Source organism: Eulemur rufifrons, chromosome 16 (assembly GCF_041146395.1).
Source record: "Eulemur rufifrons isolate Redbay chromosome 16, OSU_ERuf_1, whole genome shotgun sequence".
Lineage (NCBI taxonomy): Eukaryota > Metazoa > Chordata > Mammalia > Primates > Lemuridae > Eulemur > Eulemur rufifrons.
In genome coordinates this window covers 82297609-82322005 of record NC_090998.1, presented here as the reverse complement: position 1 = coordinate 82322005, position 24397 = coordinate 82297609, and the positions used below count along the sequence as shown (strand labels likewise).

At 38.3% G+C, this 24397-nt stretch overlaps 1 protein-coding gene across 1 annotated transcript in view; it reads right to left on the bottom strand.

The window, feature by feature from the left end:
• Positions 1-24397, bottom strand: part of POLR3B (RNA polymerase III subunit B) — a 119264-nt gene that overhangs the window by 20543 nt on the left and 74324 nt on the right. Inside the window, exons 20-23 of the mRNA XM_069489583.1 lie at positions 20155-20364; positions 17612-17770; positions 15740-15857; positions 11581-11723 (exon numbers count right to left, since the gene is read on the bottom strand). Coding sequence (XP_069345684.1) covers positions 11581-11723; positions 15740-15857; positions 17612-17770; positions 20155-20364 — 630 coding nt within the window. The remainder of the gene's footprint in view (positions 1-11580; positions 11724-15739; positions 15858-17611; positions 17771-20154; positions 20365-24397) is intronic.

Sequence of the window (24397 nt, the reverse complement as noted above, 5' to 3'; positions counted from 1 at the left end):
TCCAAACATAATTCCAATCAGTATTATATGTGAATGTCTCTTCCTATCTTTAACTCTATCTATAAAACTGATCAGAATATGAAGAGAAAACATAGAACATTCCAGATTCATGTTCAGCTCTATTTTCCCCTTGGAATTTCATTATCAGTCATGGCTTTCACTCTAAAACACCTAGAAGTCTGGAACACTTGGGAAAGGAGATCGAGGCTTCAGGGTTTATATACTTCTCCTCAAATAAATTTCAAACAAAACTAAACAAAACTTTCCTAACTTTGTAAGTAAACGCACAACAAATTCACAACTTTGGTATACAGCTATACATATCTCACCTTTGCCAGCATTTTGCATGCTACTAAAGGTTGAACAGCTCTAGAAAGTCTTGATCAAAGGGCTGGCTGTTTTGGGGGAAGCTGATTCACTGTACATTTATTGATAAGATACATAACTGACTTCACAAAGATGCAAAGGAGGGTTGTACTTCATTAAGATTCTTTGAATGTCTCATTAGAAGCCTGTATTGAAATTCCCTCATTTCAAAGTACACTGCCAGTGAATCCTGCCTGCCTCTGAGCCCAAAGTAGTCTTTATGTTAACTGTGACACCATCTTCTTTATAAAACACTTTTTCCTTCTTCAACATTTGGCTCTCTCAGCTTAACCATCCTCCAATTTAAAGGTTACAGAAGGTGATGCTGCTTATTGGGTCTGTCACATCTTTAACTGATAAAACACTTTCACTTCTCCACTGGACCTTCTAAGACCAACTACATTCAATCTTTGCTTATCACACAGCACTGATCTGATTCCCAACTACTTAGTATCGATTCTCTTGTTCCAGTTTACCCACTCATCGTGCCCCCTTCAATCTTCTTCACAATCTCTTTCAACACATATAGCATATGACCACCCCTGTTCAGCCTTCCCTTCAGATTTGTTTCATTTAGTTACTAATTATCCTGCCACCTTTGAAATGATCAGGCTTGTGTGGGATAGACACTCATGTTCCATGAAACTAAATTTTCAAGTCTCCTCTAATTGTTAGAGAGGATATTTTAAGAGGAATTAGACATGCAAATATGATCTACACACCATGCATGTACAAAAAGAATCCCTAAAAACAGCTTTGTTGAAGTAAACTTTTTTTAAAAAAGACAAAAATCAGGTAATCTGCAGGGCCGTATTATTTTCTGAATGACAAGAACAATAAATTTAAGGCTCCAAATGAAGACAGAAAAAGGATATGCAAAAAGATACACTAAGTAAAAATCATCTTTAAATTTTCTTATGGAAAATACATGTGTCAACTTGCAGATTATGCTATAAAGGAAAAGATAGCATTTCCAAACAATTCTACATTTCAAGAGTGAAAACTAAGTTGAACTAACCACTGCTTTTACTCTGATATGTGTCTAGATCAAAGCAGAAACAAACAAAAAAGCACTGCAAGAATCATGGTATGATACATGTATCCTGAAAACTCACATAACACTTTGAAATTTTAATCAGCTCATTTCATGACAATTACAAATAGCATAACTGACACTGTGGACCACATTCTCTGTTTTATTCATACTTTACTTTTAGGTCTGATCCAGTTTCTCTTTGAGTCCCACACTAAGGGTTGGGTTATTGTGTGGCTCCTTACAGACACCTGCCAGCTGTGCTCACTGCACATGAAGGTTCCAAATGAACTAACTGTAATCACTATCCAAAACACTTCCTCCAAGTGCCCGTCTTTTTCTAGCTTTAACTATCACAACTAGCCAGATGAACTACTAGAATGGTCAAAGTTGAGGGCTCAAAAAATTTACTTTCTTTTATATCTGTTTGCATTCTCGATAGATTTTTGAATTTTAATCAAGGCTACTAAAACCTGACCAGAAGACCAATTAAAGAAGGGAGGAGGGATAGTGTTTTACAAGTGTATTTTAGAAGGAAAGGGATACCGGAAAATATAGCTCTATTTTAGGAGTACCTCTTAATAGGAGGGTTGGCAGGCATTTCTGGAACAAGGTGTGTGAGGATAGAATTTATTCTGAATTGGAGGCAGGTGTAAAGCTGCTTATTCAGGAAGAATGGGAATTTTGAGAAGATGCCCATTTTAAGGAGGAGCCAGAAAAGAATATTATGAAGTACTGGGATTCAGTCTCAGGAAAGGCTGTGTCTCTTCCAAGGGGAAATCTCTGGAAATATGGCAACCTCTGGGGCAGTGTGGTAATGATATAAGAGCCACCTTTAACCAGATTTAACAGAATGGGCAATACACTCAGAATAAAACACCTGGATTTAAATCTTGGCTCTGCCAGCACCAAACTGTAGCAGGCAAGCTACTCACCTCTCTGAGACTCAATGTCCTTATTTTGTATAGTAGGAATAACAACACCAACTAGAACTATACAGGTTAAAGGATGGAATTTAGATGAAAATTATAAATTCTCAATACACAAAAAGTATTAATAAATATGAAAAAAATGCTATAAATGTGGGGATAAAGGGCATATAGATGACTCAATTTTTCCCTTAGCCCTAATCTCTCCCTGGAGCTCCAGATTCTATATCCAATTGTCAGTAGCATCTTCACTTGGAGTCTAATAGGCATCTCAAACCTGAGGCCCAAACTCTCAACCTCTGCCCTTGTCTAACTCCCTTCAAAGCTGTTCCTTCCCCAGTCTTCCCCATCTTGGTAAATAGCATTACCAGCTGCTCAGGCCACAAACCTCATCCTCAATTCCTACCTTTTTCTCTCCCAGCAGCCAAGCCATCAGCAATTCCTATCGGCTCTATCTCCAGAGTACATCTAGAATCCACCCACTTCTCTCCATTTTCCAACTGCTGCTGTCCTGGTCCAAGCCACCACTCTCTTTTGCCTGGACCACTGCAATGATCTCCTTGACTCCCTCTTTGCCCACTCTTCATACAGAATACGGCTCTTAAAGTTGTAAGTTAGATTTTTGTCACTCCTTTGCTCATACTCATGGCTATGGTTTGTATGTCCCCACCAAAACTCTTGCTGAGATTTAATTCATGTGAGGCCTTTAAGAAGTGATTAGGTCATAAGATCTCCACCCTCATGAATGGATTAATGCCATCATCACAGGAGTGTTTTAGATAGTCCAAGGACGGCAAGCTCTCTTGCCCTTCTGCCTACCCACCATGGGATGACTCTCACCAGATGCAATGCTCTTGGACTTCTAAGCCTCTAGAACTGTGAACCAAATAAACATTTCTGTATAAATTACCTAGTCAGTGGTATACTGTGATAGCAACAGAAAATAAACTAAGACACTTACCATCCAATGGTCCTGTTGGTTCCCAGTATATTTAGAATAATGTCCAAGCTCCTTTCTTTTGGCCACAAGGCTTTATGGGATGTGCCCTTATCCTATTTCTCTCACCAAGTCTCATACCATGCTCTGCCTCAGGCATATATATGCCTGGGCAGAGTGGCCTTCTTTCTGTTCCTTGAATATACCAAGCTCATTCACACCTCAGAGTTTTCACTCTAATGGTTCTCTCTGCCCAGAACTTAATTCTCCTAGACTTTTGCTTGGCTGGCTCCCTTATATCCTTCAGGTCTCAGCTCAAATGTCACTTCCTCCAAAAGGTTGTTCCTGATCATCAATCTAATGTACCACCTCAGCTCCCCAAACCAGGTGCTCTTTTATATCATCCTTCACATATGGCACTTATTATTACCTTAAACTACTGTGTTTATATTTTTGTTTACTTCTTTTCTGTTTCCTCCCACAAGATAACATAAACTCTAGGAGAGCAGAGACCTTGTCTGTCAGTCTTGTTTACCCCTGTACTTCCAGTATCTAGAGCAGTGCCTGGTACATAGTAAAAGCTCCAGACGAGGATGAATTAATCAATAATATAAGCACTAGAGAGATCCTCCATCATCTCAAGTCAATGAGACACAAAGTTGCTTTGTGATTGGTGTCATCATTTACCAGGCTTCAAACCACAAGCCCTGTGGCCTCCTTCTTCTCTTTATTTCAGTTCATCAACAAGTCTACTGATTTGCTCTTCTCTGCCGTCCCACACTTTCCTTTTACATTTTTATATAGCCCTCGAAGTCCAAATCCTGTTTAGTCTCTGAAGCCTTCCTTTGCTGCCTAGTCTATATAACCTCGGACAGACCTACTAGTAGCTCACCTTTACTGCCTGCTACATGTGCACCATGCACTGTGTTCACTGTTTTACACACACTAGTAACAACCCCTAGGAAAATGTCTCCTATTCAAAGACAAGGAAACCAAGGCATAGAGGGACAAAATAGCTTACCTAGTTAGAGCTCAAAACCTTTACCTCTCGGTTATATTTTTTCTTTTCTTTTCTTTTTTTTTTTTTTTTTTTTGAGACAGAGCCTTGCTTTGTTGCCCAGGCTAGAGTGAGTGCTGTGGCGTCAGCCTAGCTCAAGGCAACCTCAAATGCCTGGGCTCAAGTGATCCTCCTGCCTCAGCCTCCTGAGTAGCTGGGACTACAGACATGCGCCACCATGCCTGGCTAATATTTTCTACATATTTTTAGTTGTCCAGCTAATTTATTTCTATTTTTAGTAGAGACAGGGTCTTGCTCTTGCTCAGGCTGGTCTTGAACTCCTGAGCTCAAACAATCCGCCCGCCATGGCCTCCCAGAGTGCTAGGATTATAGGCATGAGCCACTGCGCCTGGCCTCTGTTATAGTTTTTCTTAACCTGATGATTTTCTTTAAATACTGAACAGAGGGTGGCCATTCAGTATGGCCCACTGGACAGGGCAGGACTAACAGCACTAAATTACAGAATGTGTACTTCAGATTCAAGATCCATTAGAATCTTGCTACTACAGAACAGGTTGTCTCAGAAAGCAGCAAGGGCTTCCCTTTACAGGCCACAATAAATGTGGAAAATGATCTGCCAAAGATAATCTAAAAAGAACTCTTACACTGGAAGATGAATTTAGACTAGACTTTAAAATGTCTTTTCACACTCTAAAATTCTGCTCCTATGCACAGTAAACTCTAAACTTCTCTATCATTAATGGTCTTTCCCATATAACAGTATTTAACTATGTAATCCTTTGCATCCATCTTTTTGCTTCAGGTGTATATTCAACTCTTCAAGGGTATTAGCCACAAGTTGAATTTCCTTTCTAGCCCCTGGGAGCTCACCACAGTTCTGATCTCACAGTAGTGACTTTAATATGACCAAATAGATTTCCCTGGGGCTGTCAAGGCAGATTCACATTTGTGCCCAGGGAGGATGTGGGTGGGGCATGTGTACAGCTGACTCCTGAACAACATGGGTTTGAATTTTGCAGGTCCACTTATATACAGATTATTTTCAACCAAACACAAATTGAAAATACAGTATTCACAGGATGCAAACCCACATATGTGGAAGGCCAGCTTTTCATATACCCGAGTACCACAGGGCCAACTGTAGCATGTGAGTAAGTAAAGATTTAGAAACAATCCCCAAGTATCTGAGGAACAATTGTATTTAGTTATTTTGGTTGGAAAAACTTTAGTGGGTCTATTTGTTTGTTTGTTTGTTTGAGACAGAGTCTCGCTTTGTTGCCCGGGCTAGAGTAAGTGCCGTGGCGTCAGCCTTGCTCACAGCAACCTCAAACTCCTGGGCTCAACTGATCCTACCGCCTCAGCCTCCCGAGTAGCTGGGACTACAGGCATGCGCCACCATGCCCGGTTAATTTTTTCTATATATATTTTAGTTGGCCAGATAATTTCTTTCTATTTTTAGTAGAGACGGGGTCTTGCTCTTGCTCAGGCTGGTCTCGAACTCCTGACCTTGAGTGATCCACCCGCCTCGGCCTCCCAGAGTGCTAGGATTATAGGCGTGAGCCACCGTGCCCGGCCTAGTGGGCCTGTTTGATCAGTGAGGATTGAGCAGCTCTGAGTCTTAGGTATAGAAACTCTAGGTGGTAGTTCAGATAAAAATGAGACATCCATTTCTGATATTTACTAGGAAGAAGAAATTACAATAATTTTGGGGAGCAATGATTTTGGCTTGTTATGTCATTACAATTTCCAACAAGAACAATGAACATCTGAGATTTTTATTTAATAAATTATTCCACTGACATGTTGAGTAGACACCATATTATATGGAAAGTGCTGTGCTGGGTGCTTTCAGGTTAAATAAATTGGTAAGGCATGTTTCCTATCCTCAATGAACCTAAAATATTCTTATCTAAATTAGCCAGAAGGTATTCTGGATATTCAGCATCAAATAATATACAATTATTTTAACAACACCAGTGGTATTTTTGAATCTTTACAATTTTTTTTAATAAATGAAAAGAACTTCAAAAAATAGACTTCTGGCTACTGTCACACCTCTAGCTTCAGATGGGTGGCATTCAAGGAAAAGATCAAAGTTGTAGAACTCAGTTACAATAATAATCTAGAAAAAAGATAAATTATCTTCAGATAATTAAGAGTTGACAAAATATGATTAATACTTTTATGATGATTGTTAGCATTTAAGTCATAATTCTCAGGGTGTAAGCTTTAAACACTTTTAAGTTAGTTTTCAATCTTAGAAGTGATTAAAATAACCAAAACCCCCAGAAGCCTTAGAGGCAAGGCTCGGGTCGGCACATAAAAGGTTGGCACTCTAAAAATCCTTCTCACTTCTTATTAAAATAATTTTAACTTCAGTTCTATAAGTTGCACTGAAAAAAACTGAGCACACTCACTAAGCATTTTTGTGTTGAATATTCCCAAATAATACACATATGGATTTCCTGTTAAACATGATGAATGGAACACATGTGTTTATCACCACTGCTTTCCCAAAGTACCTACCATTATCCCTCAGTACCTGCCATTATCATCTCAGTACCTACCATTATCCCTCTTGCCCACAAGAATAAAAGCCCCACAAGGGCTAGAATTTTTGTCTATTTTGTTTACTGCTTGTTACTAGGACCTAGAATACTATCAGACACTCAGAAGATACTAATTATTTGTATAAACAAATGTCTGTATAAGAAATCATCAGATCTCTGAGTTTCTATTCCTCACCTCCTATAGCCAGGAAACTACTCTTTTCCCCTAACCCTTACTTGAGTAACTGAGCCACGATGCCCGAGACCCAACGGTGACAAGCACAGCAGAGGGTGGGTGCTCTAAAGCCTGACGTAGAGGAATTAGATAAAGTCTGCACACTGAACAGTGAGCTCCAGCCCCTGCCCCTACCTGGCTTCTGGAGATCAGCTGATAGACTTAAGCACTGTCCCCACCCTCATTCCCAGCTCCAACCTTTAGGTCGGAGTTAGAAAGTATGTAGAAACTCCTACTATGTAGAAACTGGCACCAGCAATACAAACGGTTCACCATCTGATCACCCTATAGTCACGTCCACCAGTCGGCAAGTTCTATCCATGGGGCATAGAGCTTTCACACAGTTTTTAGGGTTCAAAGCTATACCAGATATTAGGGGAAAGCCTCCAACAATGACAACAAATCAGACACTAAAACAAATAGAAGAGAAAAAAATTCTATCAAAAGACAGAAACAAGATTAGGAACAGAAGAAAACTAAAAAGCAAAAAGAAAAACCCAAACACTAAAACTAAAAAACCAAAAAATATTTATTGCTATAAAAAAGAAAGAGAATAAATTACCTTTAAAAGTTAATTAGAAGCTGGATGTGGTGGCTTACACCTGTAATCTCAGAATTTTGGGAGGCCGAGGTGGGAGGATCACTTGAGGCCAGGAGTTCAAGACCAGCCTGGGCAACATAGCAAGACTCTGTCACTATAAAAAAGTAAAAAAATTAGCTGAGTGTGGTGGTGCGCACCTGTACTCTCAGGTACTCAGAGGCTGAGGCAGGAGAATCCCTTGAGCCCAGGAGTTTTAGGTTACAGTGAGCTATGATCACATCACTGTACTCCAGCCTGGGTGACAGAATGAGATCCCATCTCTAAAAAAAATAACAATAATAAAATTTTTTTAAAAAGATAAAAATTAATTAGATATTAAACATATATGTAAAAAAATCTGAAAAATAAAGTTGATCAAATCTCCTAGAAGAAAAACAAGAGGGAGAAAAAATTTTAAAAAACTATAGCATTAATCTGGAAGATCCAACATCTGACTAATAAGAAAACCAGAAAAGGTACAGGGAAAATAATGAAGAGGAAATTAGCAACAAAATAATATAAAAACATGTGCAAAAATTGGAGGAACTTAAACTTCCAGAAGGAAAGGATCCCCAATTTCCCAGTACAAGGAGTGAAAAAAAGGCCTATGAAACTTCAGAATTCCAAGAAGAGGACAGTAAAAGCATCCAGAGGGAAAGGGATGGGAAAGGAAGCAGGAGGAGAGACAAATGGGGTACAAAAAAGATAAGGAAGAAGAAATGCCATCAAAATCCTTTGGGAAAACAATTTTTCAACCTAGAATTTTATACCTAACCAAAGTTGGGTCAAAAGGAGAGGCAGGGACTGATGTTTTTCAATTAAAAAAAAAAAAAAAAAAAAACCCAAAACCCCCTTTTTGTACTATTCAACCTTTTAAAATCATGTGCATTTATTATTTGATAAAAATTATACTTAAAAGAAAAATTATGTCCACTTAAGAGTCCTATGTCACTCCTTCCATTACTCCATTGAAGCTTACACTACCTATTTTTTGTTTGTTTGCTTGCTTTTCCCCCAATCTTTTCAATAAATCTGATGAAGCTATAAGAGAAGGGACTATCAAGGGAATCCAGGCTAATCAGAAGGTTTTTACCCTTGGATTAAAAGCCATCTGGAAAAGAAAAAATGGCAAGACAATCTCCTCACTACAAGTGAAAGGTCAGCTAAACCCAAGAGGATTTCTTCAGTTTCGTAAAGAGATGTGTAAGTCAAAGCCCCCCTAAGATTGAACAGATCTCTAAAATCTGCTATTTCAGATCATTGCAAATTAGAAACCGTTTCTGTCAATGAACAATGTCCCTATCACATTAACTGTCTGAAAAAATGCTATAGCACAAAGACTTCGTGATGTTTTACCTAGAGGTCTGTATTTACAGCAGCTTACTCATCAGGTGGTTTTCAGTTTCAAAAGCACTCCTTTAGGCCGGGCGCGGTGGCTCGTGCCTGTAATCCTAGCACTCTGGGAGGCCGAGGTGGGCGGATCGTTTGAGCTCAGGAGTTCGAGACCAGCCTGAGCAAGAGCGAGACCCCCATCTCTACTAAAAATAGAAAGAAATTATATAGACAGCTAAAAATATATGTAGAAAAAATTAGCCGGGCATGGTGGCACATGCCTGTAGTCCCAGCTACTTGGGAGGCTGAGACAGGAGGATCCCTTGAGCTCAGGAGTTTGAGGTTGCTGTGAGCTAGGCTGACGCCACGGCACTCACTCTAGCCTGGGCAACAGAGTGAGACTCTGTCTCAAAAAAAAAAAACAAAAGCACTCCTTTGTTTATACGCATGTACTCACATACATAGTATTTAGATTAAAACCTGAGTAAAATCAATCCATCAGGAGTAGAGAATTTGTTCCTTATTACTTCTCCTATCTTCAATTCATTCATTCATTCATTCATATTTATCCATTATCCACTATCTATTAGGTGTATACTATGAGAAAGGCTTTATCAGGCTTTATGGAGAATATAAGGACATGGTCACTACCTTCAAGAAGTTTAGTGGCGTTAGGACACATCAGATAATCATTGAAATGTCTGCTAGTCTATAACTCTTTGCACAATACTCTGATGAGACAAAGACACAAGGATTTGGGTTATCTGAGGCTTGTAAACTGATTTGAGAATGGGGATATTCTCTTATAGTGTGCATTCCTGTAAAGCTTCCAGTGTCACCATTTTATAAGAAGAGTATCACACTTTGCTCTTGTCCAGGTAATAGTTAACATCAGTTAATACCTATACATGAGGCTATGGTTAACCCAGAGTAAGAATGGCTCAGCAACTGTCAACCAAGAGAAAAGGAGAAATCGTTTCAATACAGAGAATTTGATTTTCACTGGCAAGCCATATAAAACATTAGAACCTGAAGATATTTTAAAAAGCACTCAAAGGGCATTAAGAATTGGTATCTTAGAGAACTGTATGAATTAGAGATGTCAAATTCACATTAACAGATGGGACAGATTTTTTCTTAAAAATATTGACAGGCTAAAATAATCTTGCTGCTCACTAACTAGAAATACTTTTGATGAAAGAATATCTTGGTCTGAAATAGTTTCATTAGCAGAATGAAAACTAAGTCTGAATATACTTAACCAAACTGTAACATTAGATCTACTTGCTTGGCAAATAAAGTTAAAATAAAAAATCAGCAGGAACAAAATGTGCAGTTATCTTCAAACCAATCAATTAAAAACAAGAAGATATCATACTAGTGATTTATAAGCAAAGGTGAGAGTCAAGGTTAAAAAGTATTATAAAAGTGATACATCTCAAGTATACATCAAAGGAATAATGGTCAATGTTAATGATCATTGCTGCCACTTGTTGTGCACTTATTATGTGCCAGGCACAATGCTAACTGCTTAACAGTCAGGATGGCTTAGTAGTTAGTTAAGAGCTAGGACTCTGGATCCAAGCTGCCAGAGTTCAAAAACCATTTCTACCACCAACTGTGTGACCTTGGGCAAGATATTAATCTCTCCGTGCCTCTGTTTCCTCATCTGTAAAATGTAGATAATAATGGTACCTACCTTTGAGGACTGTGTGAGAATCAAATGAGTTAGTACATTTAACGTGCTGAGAACACTGCCAGGCACACGGTTAGTGCTACAAAGTGTTAAACCACTGGTGTAGTTCTTAAAGCTAAGTGGCAGGCAGAGCCAATTTCAAACCCTAGGACAAATTTTTCACTTTCAAGACTACATATATTGACTAAAAGAGACCCTACTGATAATGAGTTAATCAACTATGAAATACTACTATGTTTCTTAAAGATAAACAAAATGAAACAAAACCACAAATGAATAAAAACTTAGCAGTAACCATCAATGAAAAGAGCGAGGCTTGCCAACAGGATCAGATGTAGGAGACGGACAAAGCAGTGCATTGGGGTTAGGAGACCCAGGTTCTAATATCACCTCAGCTACTCACTAGCAGTGCACCCTTGACTGGCCACTGAGTACGCAGGGTCTGAACCTCCTCATCTATTAAATAAAGGGGCAAATAATTTTGAGGTATCTTCTCATGCTGACACCCTATGATACTATGACCCAACAGAACATAAAATAGTTTAAAGATGTACCTTTCAGAAAAAAGAATAGCTATTACTATATATTTTTTGAGCAACCACATGTACTTCAATAGGTACATCATCTAGAATGTATTTATAATTATAATTTTGCAAGAGAATGAATTGCAGAAGAATGAAATGAATAGCATAGTGAAGCAAGTCTACTATATATTTTTAAATACCATTGAAATATAAACAGGTTAACCTAAGAAATTAAACAGGAATAATTTTGATTACAATGTAATAATTTTCTAAACATGCTAACTTTTTAAAATGAAGTTATAAAAAATTTCTTACATATGAGTTAATAAATACTTTAGCATATTCAGTTTTATAATCAGGTTGAGAAATGATACAATTTACCTTTTTGCCCATGACGACTGCTGAATTTGTCTCCAATCTCTGGACGCCTTGTCTGTCTCAGCAGCATTTTGATCAGAAAAGCATCTTCAGCATTTGAAGATATCATTACCTTTTCAATATATGAATCTGTTGCTCCTTTGTAGCTAATGGTAAGAGAAAATCACTAAAACACAGTTTTCAAACTACCCTTTGTGAACTTATCACCCACATGTCATATTTAATTTAATGCCTACCGCAGAATATTTTGATATTCTCATCTTGGGCTCTGAAAAATGACTTTCATTTTTTAACATTAAATTCAAATTTTACAATTTCCCTTTTACAGTCCTATACATTTATATGAGGTAGGCATACTCAACTTAATACTCACAACAGTCCCATATCGTTATTTTCTTATTATAGAAGAGGAAAACTGATGCTTATAGAGGTTAAGTAACTTGTCCAAGGGCACACGACTCAGACAAAGTAGAACTGGGATTGGAACTGAAGTCTCCAAGTTCTTAATCACTTTTGTAAGAGTACTTTTACCTACTCAGCTTTTCCATTACTAATTTTGTCACACACATTGCCCCTTCTCTTATCTGTTTTCACACAACAAACATTATTAAGAGTCTACTATTTTTTTCCCTGAAACTCTGTGGTTGAGGAAAAAAAGTCTATTTTTTTTTTTTTAAAGCTCAGTAGAAAAAGAGTCTACTATGCATCAGATCCTTATAGGCTCTGAACACACAGAGACTAAGTGGAAACAGTTCCTGTGCAAAAGGAGCTTTCAATCCACTAAAGGAAGAGAGGAGGTAAATGTGATAGGGACATCAATGGTATGGAGAACAGGAAAGGCCCAAGGGAGACAACAGTTAGCTATGCTGGGGGAATCACAGTGGCAGCAGGGAGGGGCAGGCTGTCAGGCCCTGCTACAGAGGAGGTAAACCTGGAGGTGAGAACTGAGCAGGCAGAGGGAACAACCTGAGCAAATGCATGAAGCCTAACATAGGATGGTCTGTTTTGGAGACTAACAGGTGACTTCCTGGAAACACAGGGCCTAGCATGTGAGGGGGAGGCTAGAGAGGTGTGCCGAGGATGCTCTTCCCACAGGCCACATTGTCATTCCAAGATTTACCTAATTTACTCAAATTTTACCTAATAAATTACCTAAGAAATTTACCTAAGAAAGTAACATGACCAGAGGAGTAATTGAGAAAAACCACCCTGGCAGTAGCATGCAGAGAACAGAGAGGTACAAGCCTGAAGGCAGATGAACAGTCAATAGTAACTAAGAGTTCAGGAGCAGAGGGTCAGAACCTGAACAGTAACAGCAGAAAGAAGGGAAGAGGGAGAGGATGAGAGAACTTCTAAGAAGATAGGACCTACAGCAGTGGTCCTCAACCTTTTTGGCACTAGGGATCAGTTTCATGGAAGACAATTTTTCCATGGACTGGTGCCAGTCCACAGCCCAGGGGTTGGGGACTGAAGACCTACAGGACTGGTTTGTGTGGCAGGTGAAGGAAAGGAGTCAGGTTTGTGCTGTTGGCAACTGGCTGGCTGGTGATGCCATTCGCCGAGAGGGATCCAGAGGAGGAGCCCATTTGGGGCTGGGTTTGGGACCCCTGTAAAGCCATCCAATTGCTGGTACAGAGCCAACACTAGGTATTAATAGATGTCTATGTGGAGTCATCAGCAAAAAAGAGGGTGACCGTAATGTTGGGAATGGGGGAGCTCATCCAAACAAGGTGCAAGAGCCACTGGCCAGGCAGGAGTGGTGTCACAACATCAAGGGAAGAGGGGTCAGTGGTGTCAAATGCTATAGAAAAGTCATATGAAATTCACTCATTCACTTAATAACTATTTACTGATGATTATCAACTATGTGCCAGGCACTGTGCCAGGCACTAGGTACAAGGTAAACAAAAGAGACAAAGTCTCAGCCCACAGGAAGATTTGGACTGAAGACTCCATTGAATTTGACAGATCTGACCAACTATGGCTTTTGCTTGCTTATGCCCTGTCTTCCCTCACCGGGGTGTGAACCCCATAAAAGGCAGGGACTGCTGCCAATTTTGTTCACTGCACTATCCTGTGCACCTGGAATACTTCCTGGCATAGTGTTAGTGCTCAAAAAATGTTTCTTGAATGAACTGAACAAATAGGAACTCTTTGGTGACCTCTTCTGGGGCCATTTCAGTGGAATGAAGAGGTAGGAGGATAGCTCTGAGGCTAAAGGAGGGCTAGGGAGTGAGGGGAAGGTAAAGAGGTAGAAATGGACATGACAGACTTCTCTTCTGAGGATTTTCACAGTGAAAGAAAGAGGAATAGAGTGGTAGCTAGAAAGGAACACAAAGTCCAGAAAAAGCTTTTATTTTCTTTTAAAAATAAGAAGTATTTGGGTGTATTTTCTAGCCTGTGGGGAAGAAATCAATAGAAAACAGGTTGAAAATATGGGAGGATAAAAGAGAAAACTGGACAGAGAAATGTCTTTGCAAAGAGTGGATGAAATTAAGAACTCGATAGGGGAAATCAGCTTTGACTAGAAAAAGATATCCTCCTTCAGTACAGGAAGAAAGCCAATGGTATAACCACCTTTGTATCTTAAAATAGCTTTTGGCTTTGTAGGACTCAGTGCAAGGGACCAGACTCTTCCCCCAAAACAGAACTGCCTATTTCTGCCTTGCTGCTCTGACTCCAGAGACAAATCCATGGCATCCACAGCGCTTTGCTGTATTTAGCACAGTGGGCAAGCATGGGGCTCTGGAGGCAAACTGTGTGAGTTCAAATCCTGGCTCTGCCACTTGTACGTTACTTAACCTCTCCTCTTCCCTCAGTTTCCACATCTTTCTAATGACCTACTAACAGAACATAGCTCATGGGGTGGTAGTAGGATTAACTGACCAAACACATGTAAAATGCCTGGAACAATAACAGGTATAGCGTAAGTTCTCAACTAAGCTATTGTGAACATGGTAATTACCGTACTTTTTTGTGTGGAGATTTTTGCCAACTAGATGTGACTCTTTGTAAACACGGCTTGTGGCTTATTTCAGCTTTATATCACCGGCATAAGATGCAGGGTGGCTGACACAAAGCAAGCCTCAACAACTGTGTGTTGAATGGATTTTAAAACTGTCTTCACAGCTTGGGAATCCAGTTCTCCTATGTAACTTCCACCCTACACCTCCTGAATTTAATTAATCTGGTTCACCTTGGCTAGTTATCTTATTATCTTTTCTAGTTTGGTGTTTCTTGTTTTTGGTTTTTTTTTGTTTGAGACAGGGACTCACTCTGTTTCCCAGGCTAGAGTGCACTGGTGTAATCATAGCTCACTGCAGCCTTGAACTCCTGGGCTCAAGTGATTCTTGCACCTCAGCCTTCTGAGTAGATGGGGTTTCAGGCAAGTGCCACCATGCCTGGCTAATTTTTTTTTTTTTGGTAGAGATGGGGTCCGGCTACGTTGCTCAGGCTAGTTTTGAATTCCTGGCCTCAAGTGATCCTCCTGCCTCAGCCTCCCACAGTGCTAGGATTACAGGCATGAGCCACTGTGCCCAGCCTAGTGTGGTTTATATATCACAATGTGGTAACTATCATTGGCTTATCTCATTAAGTTTCATATATTATTATATTTTAGAGCTTAGAGGAAATTTAGAGATTAACAAGTCTCTTTCATTGTACAGATGAAAAATCTGAGGCTAAAGGTATTTAAATCCTTTACTTGCCCATAGAAGAAAACACACAACACAACCAGTACTAGAACCTGGTATATTCTAGTATATTGGTGATGCCATGCTGTGTCCAGATTTTTTTTTTTTTTTAAACACAAATCTGATCATGTCATTCTCTACAGAATAAATTTCCACCTCTTCCACATTCCAGCAAGCTGCACTGATCCCCAAAACCCAGGCACTTTTATGCCATGTACCCTTTACCTTGCTGTTCCTTCTACCTGGAACCCCTGCCTATTTGGTCCATCCCTCAAATTCAGGTTAGAAGGTCTACATGATTCCACAGCCTACTTTTATCTTCTATGCCATGCTGTTTTCATGACAAGTAACAGTACCCAAAATTGCTATTTCTAGTTCTCCAACCCACCCAAACCTGACTTATAATTTCCCCCATTCCTTCTCTTTCTCTAAGCTTCCTACGTTATTACTAAGGCATAACCAATACATACGTTATGGGCACATCTTTGTACTGTGGTTGCTGTGGCACATTACTTCCTTCCAAAGGAATCTGAGTCACTGTGGGCATGGACTTATTTACAAGCACTTGTTTGTTTTCTACTTTCTCACCTAAGAAGAAAAGAAGAGGGTTAGACATATTATTATCATCTGTGTGGAATACAAAGATTACTGGGAACCAGGAACACTGGCTTGCACCTGTAGTCACCTCAGTAAACTGAGGCGGAAGATCGCTTGAGTCTAGAAGTCTGAGTCCAGCCTGGGCAATACTGCAAGACTGTATCTCTAAACAACAACAATAAAATAACTGGGGCATAAAACTATGTGGTTAGATTTGGTCCATGAAATCCAGACACGGAAGAAAAAATGAATCCATACAGTAGGAACTAGAATTCAACAAGGGCCATGTAATTTTATAAGCCATTTTTAAAAATCACACATTAAGATCACAGTGTGTATAAAATTAAGAAAATATTTTAGGAGACCGCATTAACAAGAGAAACGTCATCTCAGTAAATAGCAATTTTATATGTCTCTTAGGGTATTAGAAGAGGTTTAGATCACTTATTTTTACTTATAGTTATTTCAACCAGTAATAAGTCATCACCAACTTAACTTGGGCGATGAGGAAATTAAACATTTCTTTGGTTTTGCTGATATTTCCATTTTTGCTTTGTATCTCTTCATAGTAAGCTCAAAGACCAACTTCTGTCATATTGTCACCATACTTATTTTCCAGGAAACACTGACCAGTGTTAAGAGTGAGAAATTCTCAAGCAACAAATGCAGAGAGAAGGAGGAGACACATGCACCGTGTGCCTTGTGAAACCACGGCCTGATACAGCACTCACCACCCACAGGCCACCCACGACTAGGTCATCTGGATTTCCCTCCCAACCACCATGTTCTCTCCACCTTCACCACAGCTCCCAGTGCCTGGTCCACCTTCTACTTTGGCACCCTTCTAATCCTTTCTCCACACCATAGCCAGAATGATCATTTCAAAATACATATCTGATCATATCATTACTTCTACGATCATAATGAAAATAGTAACATGGCTGCAACCATGTTAGTCTGGCCCCAACCCCCACCCCCACCCCCCTATCCAATTCATGTTCACCATGATCCTCTGCACTCTCTTTGTTTTAGCCACACTGGCCTTCCTTCAGATCCTTCAACTATCAAGCTCCAGGATACTGGCGCAAGCTTCTCTCACTGCTTAGAATATACACCCTGTCTCTCTTCTTCAGTTAATTCCTACCAATCCTTCAGATTTCAGCTTACTTCCTTAGGGAAGGCTACTTTGATATTCCTAACTAGGTCAGATCCCCTTGTTATGAGATGGCCTCATGGGCACCTATACGATTCCTTAACCTGGTTGTAATTTAACATATGTTTGTGTGTGGTCCTCTGATCAATGCTAGTCTCTTGTACTAGCTTGTAAGACCCATAAGGCAGGGGCTATGGGTTGCACCAACAAAATTCATTACGAGTTTGCAATTATAATGGAGTCACATCTTTTAGAGGAAGAAGATTCCAAAGCAGTTTGTAAGTTAAATGCATACATGAAGAAATACCAATGTAGATACAGGCTCCTGAGCCTATTCTAAATATTTCCCTAAAGTGCTTTTTCTGCAATTCAAAATTATAACTAGAAAATTATAATTAGCATAGATTACTGCCATGTAAAAACATAGGCATAGGAAAACAGGAAGGGAATGCATCAAAAATGACCACCCTGGTTGATGGATAGTGGTATTATAGATTGTTATTTTTTTCTGCTCTGTTTATCAAATACTCATAAATATTATTGAATAATTTTCATAATTTCAAAAATGATAAATTTTTTAAAAGGCTTTTACCTGGAGAACAAATACCGTCTGCATCTAAAATTTCATGTCGCCAGATGGGTTTCCTTGTAGCAGCATCCAACATAGGCCCCATCACTTTATCAAAAGTCTGATTGGTGTATCGTTTCAATGTACATTTAGCATTTTTATATACAAGGCAACGCCCAAAGCCTAAAATGAAACCAAAATAGGTATCAGAACCATCAGTAATACAAAGCTATAAGAAAATATGCATTTGTGTTATTCAACAATCTCACCCTTCCCAAAAACTCAAAACTGCTCTACATTTGGATAATCTGAGACTGGTACAAACCAAATAAGCATCTGATGATCTCAAGAAATGGCTCAGGACTCCTTCTCTACCTGCTGTTTATATAAACACTGGAATCTCTACAACCATTCTTCAGCATGGAATACACCTTGTCATGTTGGAGAAAGGTGGGAAAAATCTAAGAGTGACACCATGATTCTTTCAGAGTACAGAGCCACAGAATATTAGAATTGGAAAGAGCCTTAGAAATCACCTGGCTTAACCCATCTCTTTTACAGGCACTATGAGTGGAGTCTAGAGAAATTAAGTGGCAAAGGTCACCCAGTAAGTTGGTAGCAGAGCTGGGAACAGACCAAGTCCAGGGACTTTTGAGCCAGGACTCTTGGTATACATCCTTTGGTGCATAACTTCTGCTAACCTTCCCCGGAAAGTTTTCCTTTTTCTGATTTTGGCATTTTGAGGAAGTTTCAAACAAGCAAACAAAAATATTAATTTTGCTCCAGAGAAGAAAGAGAATGAAAGAGGAAACAATCAAATGATTTTAATGGAAGAGACCGTTTGGCGCTGCTGTAAAGATTAGAGTTTACTTTAATTACATCTTTAGATCATATTTATCTTGTAGGTGAGGGAAAAGCCTTGAGACCAACTGACAATCTAAACATTAAGAAAAGTAAGAAAAATGGACAGAAGAAAAACCTTTGGATGGGGCAAAAAATCTAGCCACTGAATCCCTCAAAAAGAAGTTCATCAGCTGTAGAGTTACCCAAAAGAGCTGTCATTCCTTCTAGCACTAGATATCATTTCCCAAGATTCTGTGGCTGCATTTCTTTTTCCCTTTGGCTAAGCAGTTATTTTAAACTAGATTCTCTCTCTAATTTCCTCAGGATATACTCAGCCATGTCAGAGTTTACTTAAACAGGAAAATGTCTTAGGATTAAATGTCAGGTATTACTGACGAAATAAATGCATGGCTATAAAATCCTTCACTTAAAATTCTCCATCAAAAGCAGAAATCTAAGAATGTGAGCTTACAAAAACAATCAGGTGAAAGTGGATTTCTAGATAAAATCTCAGTGCTCTAATGTAATTTTTTAAATATAAAGGTGATCATGCAATGAAATAGCAAGTTTCAACAATTGAACGACAGAAGAAGACATTTGTATGTCTTTGAGCAAGGTCTTAGTCATTATGGCTCCTAGTAAATTGTGTATGGCTGTAATAAACTCAGCTCACAGTGTCAGCTGGTTTGGAAACATTACATGATCTTGAAATTTCATACAATAGACATTAACTGCAACACACTGAAGTGCAGTGTGAACCTGAACTGCCTGAAATCAAGAAGTGTTTTCTTCTAAGTGTAAATGGACATTTTATTTACAGGTGGTAGCTTAAAAGCTAGGGGACAGTAAACTTAGATCATTAAATTGGGTTGCAGAGTTTCTGACAGACATCACAAAGTCTTCAGATTTCCACATAAACGTTACCAGTTGATCAGAAAGGAAAACATCTAGTTTTAAAGCACGGCTGTTGTCATTTGCAGGAAAAAAAGAGGCATAAATTAAGTGCAGCCAACATTAATGCCAAAGACACATGTCTAGGAGTACTATTATGGCTGCCTAGCAACTACAAAGAGGGAAGGGGAAGGCATAGTGGGTATGCCAGAGAGGAAAAAGAGAAATAGAGATTATGAATAGAGAAGTCAGACTTCAGATCAGGTGATGGCTAACAAACCATGAAGTGGTGACTTACAAAAGTAGACTGTCAAAAACTGAAAAAGAAAAGTGTAAAAATTACATACAAGTCAGGGTTTGTGCATGTGTATTTTAACTTTTGTCATTTGGCCAAGAAAAGGGGTGTAATAGATTATGAGGTTATAGAAATAAAAAACAGTCTGTTATACCCAAATATTGCTACTGCCTCTCAAACAGTTTTGTTATTGACTACATCACTAGATACATTAAAAAACTTACTTCATAAATTATAATTCCTGCTGGAAAATAAACAAATTCTTACTTTTTTTCTTTGAGGAACTGTCTCAAGTCATCAATAAAATAACAAAGAAAAACAGATTGTGTGGTAGTACATTTAACAAATTATTTCAATATTCATTTTTTTAGAAAAGCTCACACCAAAACACAACTGTCTCCTGTTTATATATTACAAAATTCAAATTGCTTGAAACTGACATTAATGTTTTGACATCAAGTGATTTTTACATTAATCATCCCTATATCTAACTCTGCAAAAAGCATCTTTGGTGTTACAGCTTTGAAAATTCACTTACCTCTATCCAAGGAGGCTTTGTTTAAAACAAGAGCATCTTCGATATCATAGCCACTATAACTCATCACAGCAACTGTCGCATTCTGTCCAGCTGGCAATTTCTCAAACTCTATCAATTCAATGGTTTTTGTTTTAACCATGGGTTTTTGTGGATATGCTAGTAGATACATGAGAGTATCAATTCTGTTTCGCTGGTTGTATCCAATGGTACCTTCATTGACATTAGAGAAAACAAAATGCAACATTCTATTATATGGAATAATCAGGTATAGCAACAATTAGCAATGAATATAGAGATAAACACACTAATTTTGATAATTAGAATAAAGAAAATCTTCAGGTCATTTCAAAAGCGATACTCTCATGGTGGCTAACAACCTTCAAAAGCAGTTTTTCTCACTAATACTTAAAATCCTATAAAGAAGAAAAATTACACTCAGCATACTAATTTCAATATTTTGGATTTATATAATTAATCCCATCTGAGAAATTTTAGTTTCTGCTGGTTAATTTCACAAGTAAGTCAACAATTCTGTATTTGGTTCTACCATATTCCAGGCACATTTCTAGGTGCCGGGGAAAGGTAATGTGAGACCACCACCCAATGTTCACAGGCAAGGAGCTTATACAGTAGGACAAACAGATAGATGTCATAAAAAGAAATCAACCATTACAAAAATTTCAAATGAAAAAGAAAGCAGGAGAGAAGGGAAGGAACAGAATGAAGAAAAATGAATTCAAGTGACAACAGGCTACAGTGGACTTATTCATTTGCTTAACCATTCATTTCTTAAGCAGTTAATAAACACCTACTCTGTGCCAAACACTGGAGATAAAATGGGGAAAGGCATGGTCCCCTCTAAGGAATTGAGGGTATAGTCCAATCAGGGATGGGCTCTTCCCTCCTTGGTGATCAGCCTTTCCACCTGATTGGTCCTTGGAAGGGTGTTACCCAGTCACTGTCAACTGGAAATGAAATCAGAATGTACACCCTTTCTCTCTTTTCCCTTTAGAAACACACTGAGGTTCAAGAACCTGCCTGTAGAAAAGTCTTTTGGTCTCTGGGGCACGTGGGCCCAAATGCAATCCTACACAGAAGCTTTAACATTGGAAAACTCAGGCTCACCCTACTGTTGAGCTTCAGTTGGGCTCCTGAGCCTATTTATCTTCTCCTAAGTATTTCTCCCCACCACCCCCAGGAAGCGCTGAGAAGAAAGAACAGATTTTAATGTTTAGAGAAAGAAGGTAGTTTGAGGTCTGTCTCTCTTGCACATGCTTCCAAACTGACACATACACAACATGTACACACTTCTAAGGTACCTATGTACCATTTCATGGAGTTATGCCCAGGGTGAGCAGATACCAAAATTCAATATTATTTCCTTTAACTTTTTCTCCATACCCATGTCATTCAATCAATGGTGATTTCAATTCAGGGATGAAAAGAAACTATTCAAGCAGCAAAAATGATATGGTATTCCTTGACAATTCCTATTGAAAGAAATAATAAAATCTGTAGGGAGTACCAAAGAAATACACCTAGTATAGTGCCAGGCTCATTACAGATGCCCAAGAAATGTCAAGTAAATTAAATTGAAGAATCCCATTATTCTTTTTATGACAGTTTGTATTTGTGCTTAAATCTCTACAAAATTTATCAAGGTTCACCTGAAAAACAGTAATCAAACTAAACATTATGAACTTTTTATTGAGTTTACACCATAAACTACCAATTAATTTATGTTATTTTAGTGCCAACTAATAAACTGGGTAGGATACCTGGCAATAGATCACTGTTTTAGAAATAAGATTCCTGCTGCTGGGATCATGGTAAAGTTCACTGACAATAAGTTTGTTCTTTCACATGAAATCATTTAAAATTTATGTTGAGATTGCAGCTCCAATTGTGTACTTTACCCAGCTTGAGACAAGGGTTCAGGCAATGTCCCACCAGGCTGCCAAACATGTCTTCTGAAACCTGAGACAAGCATTATTATGCAGCAGGGAAGCATAAATGGCTGCACCTCTAAACAATGGTGAAAGAGATTGGATCCTGCTATAAATTGTGCTATCAGGCCCAGAACATAATTCTCAGGCATTACAACTGACTATTGAATGGATACACAGCAAAACAGTTTAACAAATGTTTGGTGCTTATGATTTCATCAGAAATTTTTCTTTAAAGACTTTTTTGAAGAACTTGTAGAAATATACATGTACATAATTTTTAGCAGCACCAACTATGGATGTGTAAATTAAAATATGATGCCATCAGACCCCCATACTTTTGATAAAAATCATGAATGGCTGACTAGCTGTTTTGCCAATAAGCAAATGTTTTTGAGAAACTGTCATAAAGCCATTATAAGGCTTGCTTATGTGAAGCACATGCTCAAACAAGGACACCTCATTACTGTTTTCAGTTTCCTTGAAAAGGACATTACATATATAAATAACTAATACAATCAGAATATCTATGAGCTGCCTTCTACTTCTTTGCCCCATTTTGCTAAAACTATAGTCTTCAATGATTTCTTTTTCTTACTACCCAGGACAAGGCTACATTTTCTTAATAATATCTTTTTTAAGAAGCCACAAGTTGGCATTGCAAGGTATATAAATGTAGATTAAAACAGTGAAGAAGTGCTTAGGTAGCATGAAAAAGGTTAATAAGGATGTAAACAGCTTAGAAAATGTATACTGAAAATAATAAAGTGAAGTTTTATGCATTTAACTATTTTTTGTCTTCCTTTGCCCAGTTTCTTTTTTATTTTATCAACATTATTGAATATCATAAACTTTACCATTTAAAGTGTACAAATTGATGAGTTCTGACAGCTGTAAGTATCTGTGAAGCCACAACCACAATTGAGATCCAGAACATTTCTAACACCCCCAAAAGATCCCTTCCTCTGTCCCTGGCCCAAGGGAACCATTGATCTGTTTTTTATCATTATAGATCAGTATGCATTTCCTAGAATTTGATATAAATAGAATCATATAGTATCTGCTTATTTCATTTAGTATAATGATTCTGAGACTTATCCATATGGTTATATGTATCCCAGTTCATTTTCTTTTTATTGCTGAGTAGTAGCCCATTGTACAAATATACATTTTGTTTATTCATTCACCCATTGGTGGATATTTGTGCTGTTTCCTGTTTTTGGCTACTGCGAATAAATCTCCCATAAACATTCATGTATAATTCTTTGTGTGTTTTCATTTCTTTGGGTAAATACCTAGAAATGGAATTTCTGGGTTGTTTGGTAAGGGTATGGTTAACTTTAAGAACCTGCCAAAGAATTTTCCAGAGTGAATATACCACTTTACATTTCCACTAGCAGTGTATTGACATTTTAGTTGCTCCACATTATCACTGACACTTTGTATGCCCGACTTTTTAATTTTATCATTCTAATGAGTGTGTAGTATTATCTCACATCTTAATTTGTATTCACCTGACAGCAATGTTGAACATAGTTTCATGCACTTATTGGTCATTACAAAACTTTGTGAAGTGCTTGGTTTTGGTTTTTGTTTTGTCCATATTTTAACTGGGCTGTTTGTCATATTAGTATTATTGTTTTGAGACAGAGGCTCTATTGCCCAAGCTAGAGTGCAATGGCATCTAGAGCACACTGCAATCTCAAACTCCTGGCCTCAAGTGATCCTTCTGCCTCAGTTTCCCAAATAGCTGGAACTACAGGCACATGCCACCATGCCTGGCTAATTTTTTCAATTTTTTGTAGAGGCGGGGTCTCTCTATGTTGCTCAGGCTGGTCTTGAACTCCTGGCCTCAAGTGATCCTCCTCCCCTGGCATCCCAAAGTGCTAGGATTACAGGCATGAGCCAACCACGTCCAGCCTGTCTTATTATTGAAGAGTTCCTTACATATATTTGATACAAATCCTTTATTAGATATGTGTAGTGCAAATACTTTCTTCCATTCTCTGGCTTGCATTTTTCATATTCATAATAGTATCTTTCAAAGAGTAAAATTTAATTTTGTGAAAGTCCAGTTGACTATTTTTTACACTTTGTACTTTTTGTGTCCTAAAAAATCTAAGCTTAACTCAATTCATGAAGATTTTCACCTATATTTCCTTTTTCAAGGAATTCTTACGGTTTTAGCACTTACATTTAGGGTTATAATCCATTTTGTGTTTATTTTTTATATGCTATGAGGTAGAAGTTGATATTCATTTTTTTCTATATAAATATATAGACATCTTTGTTGAAAA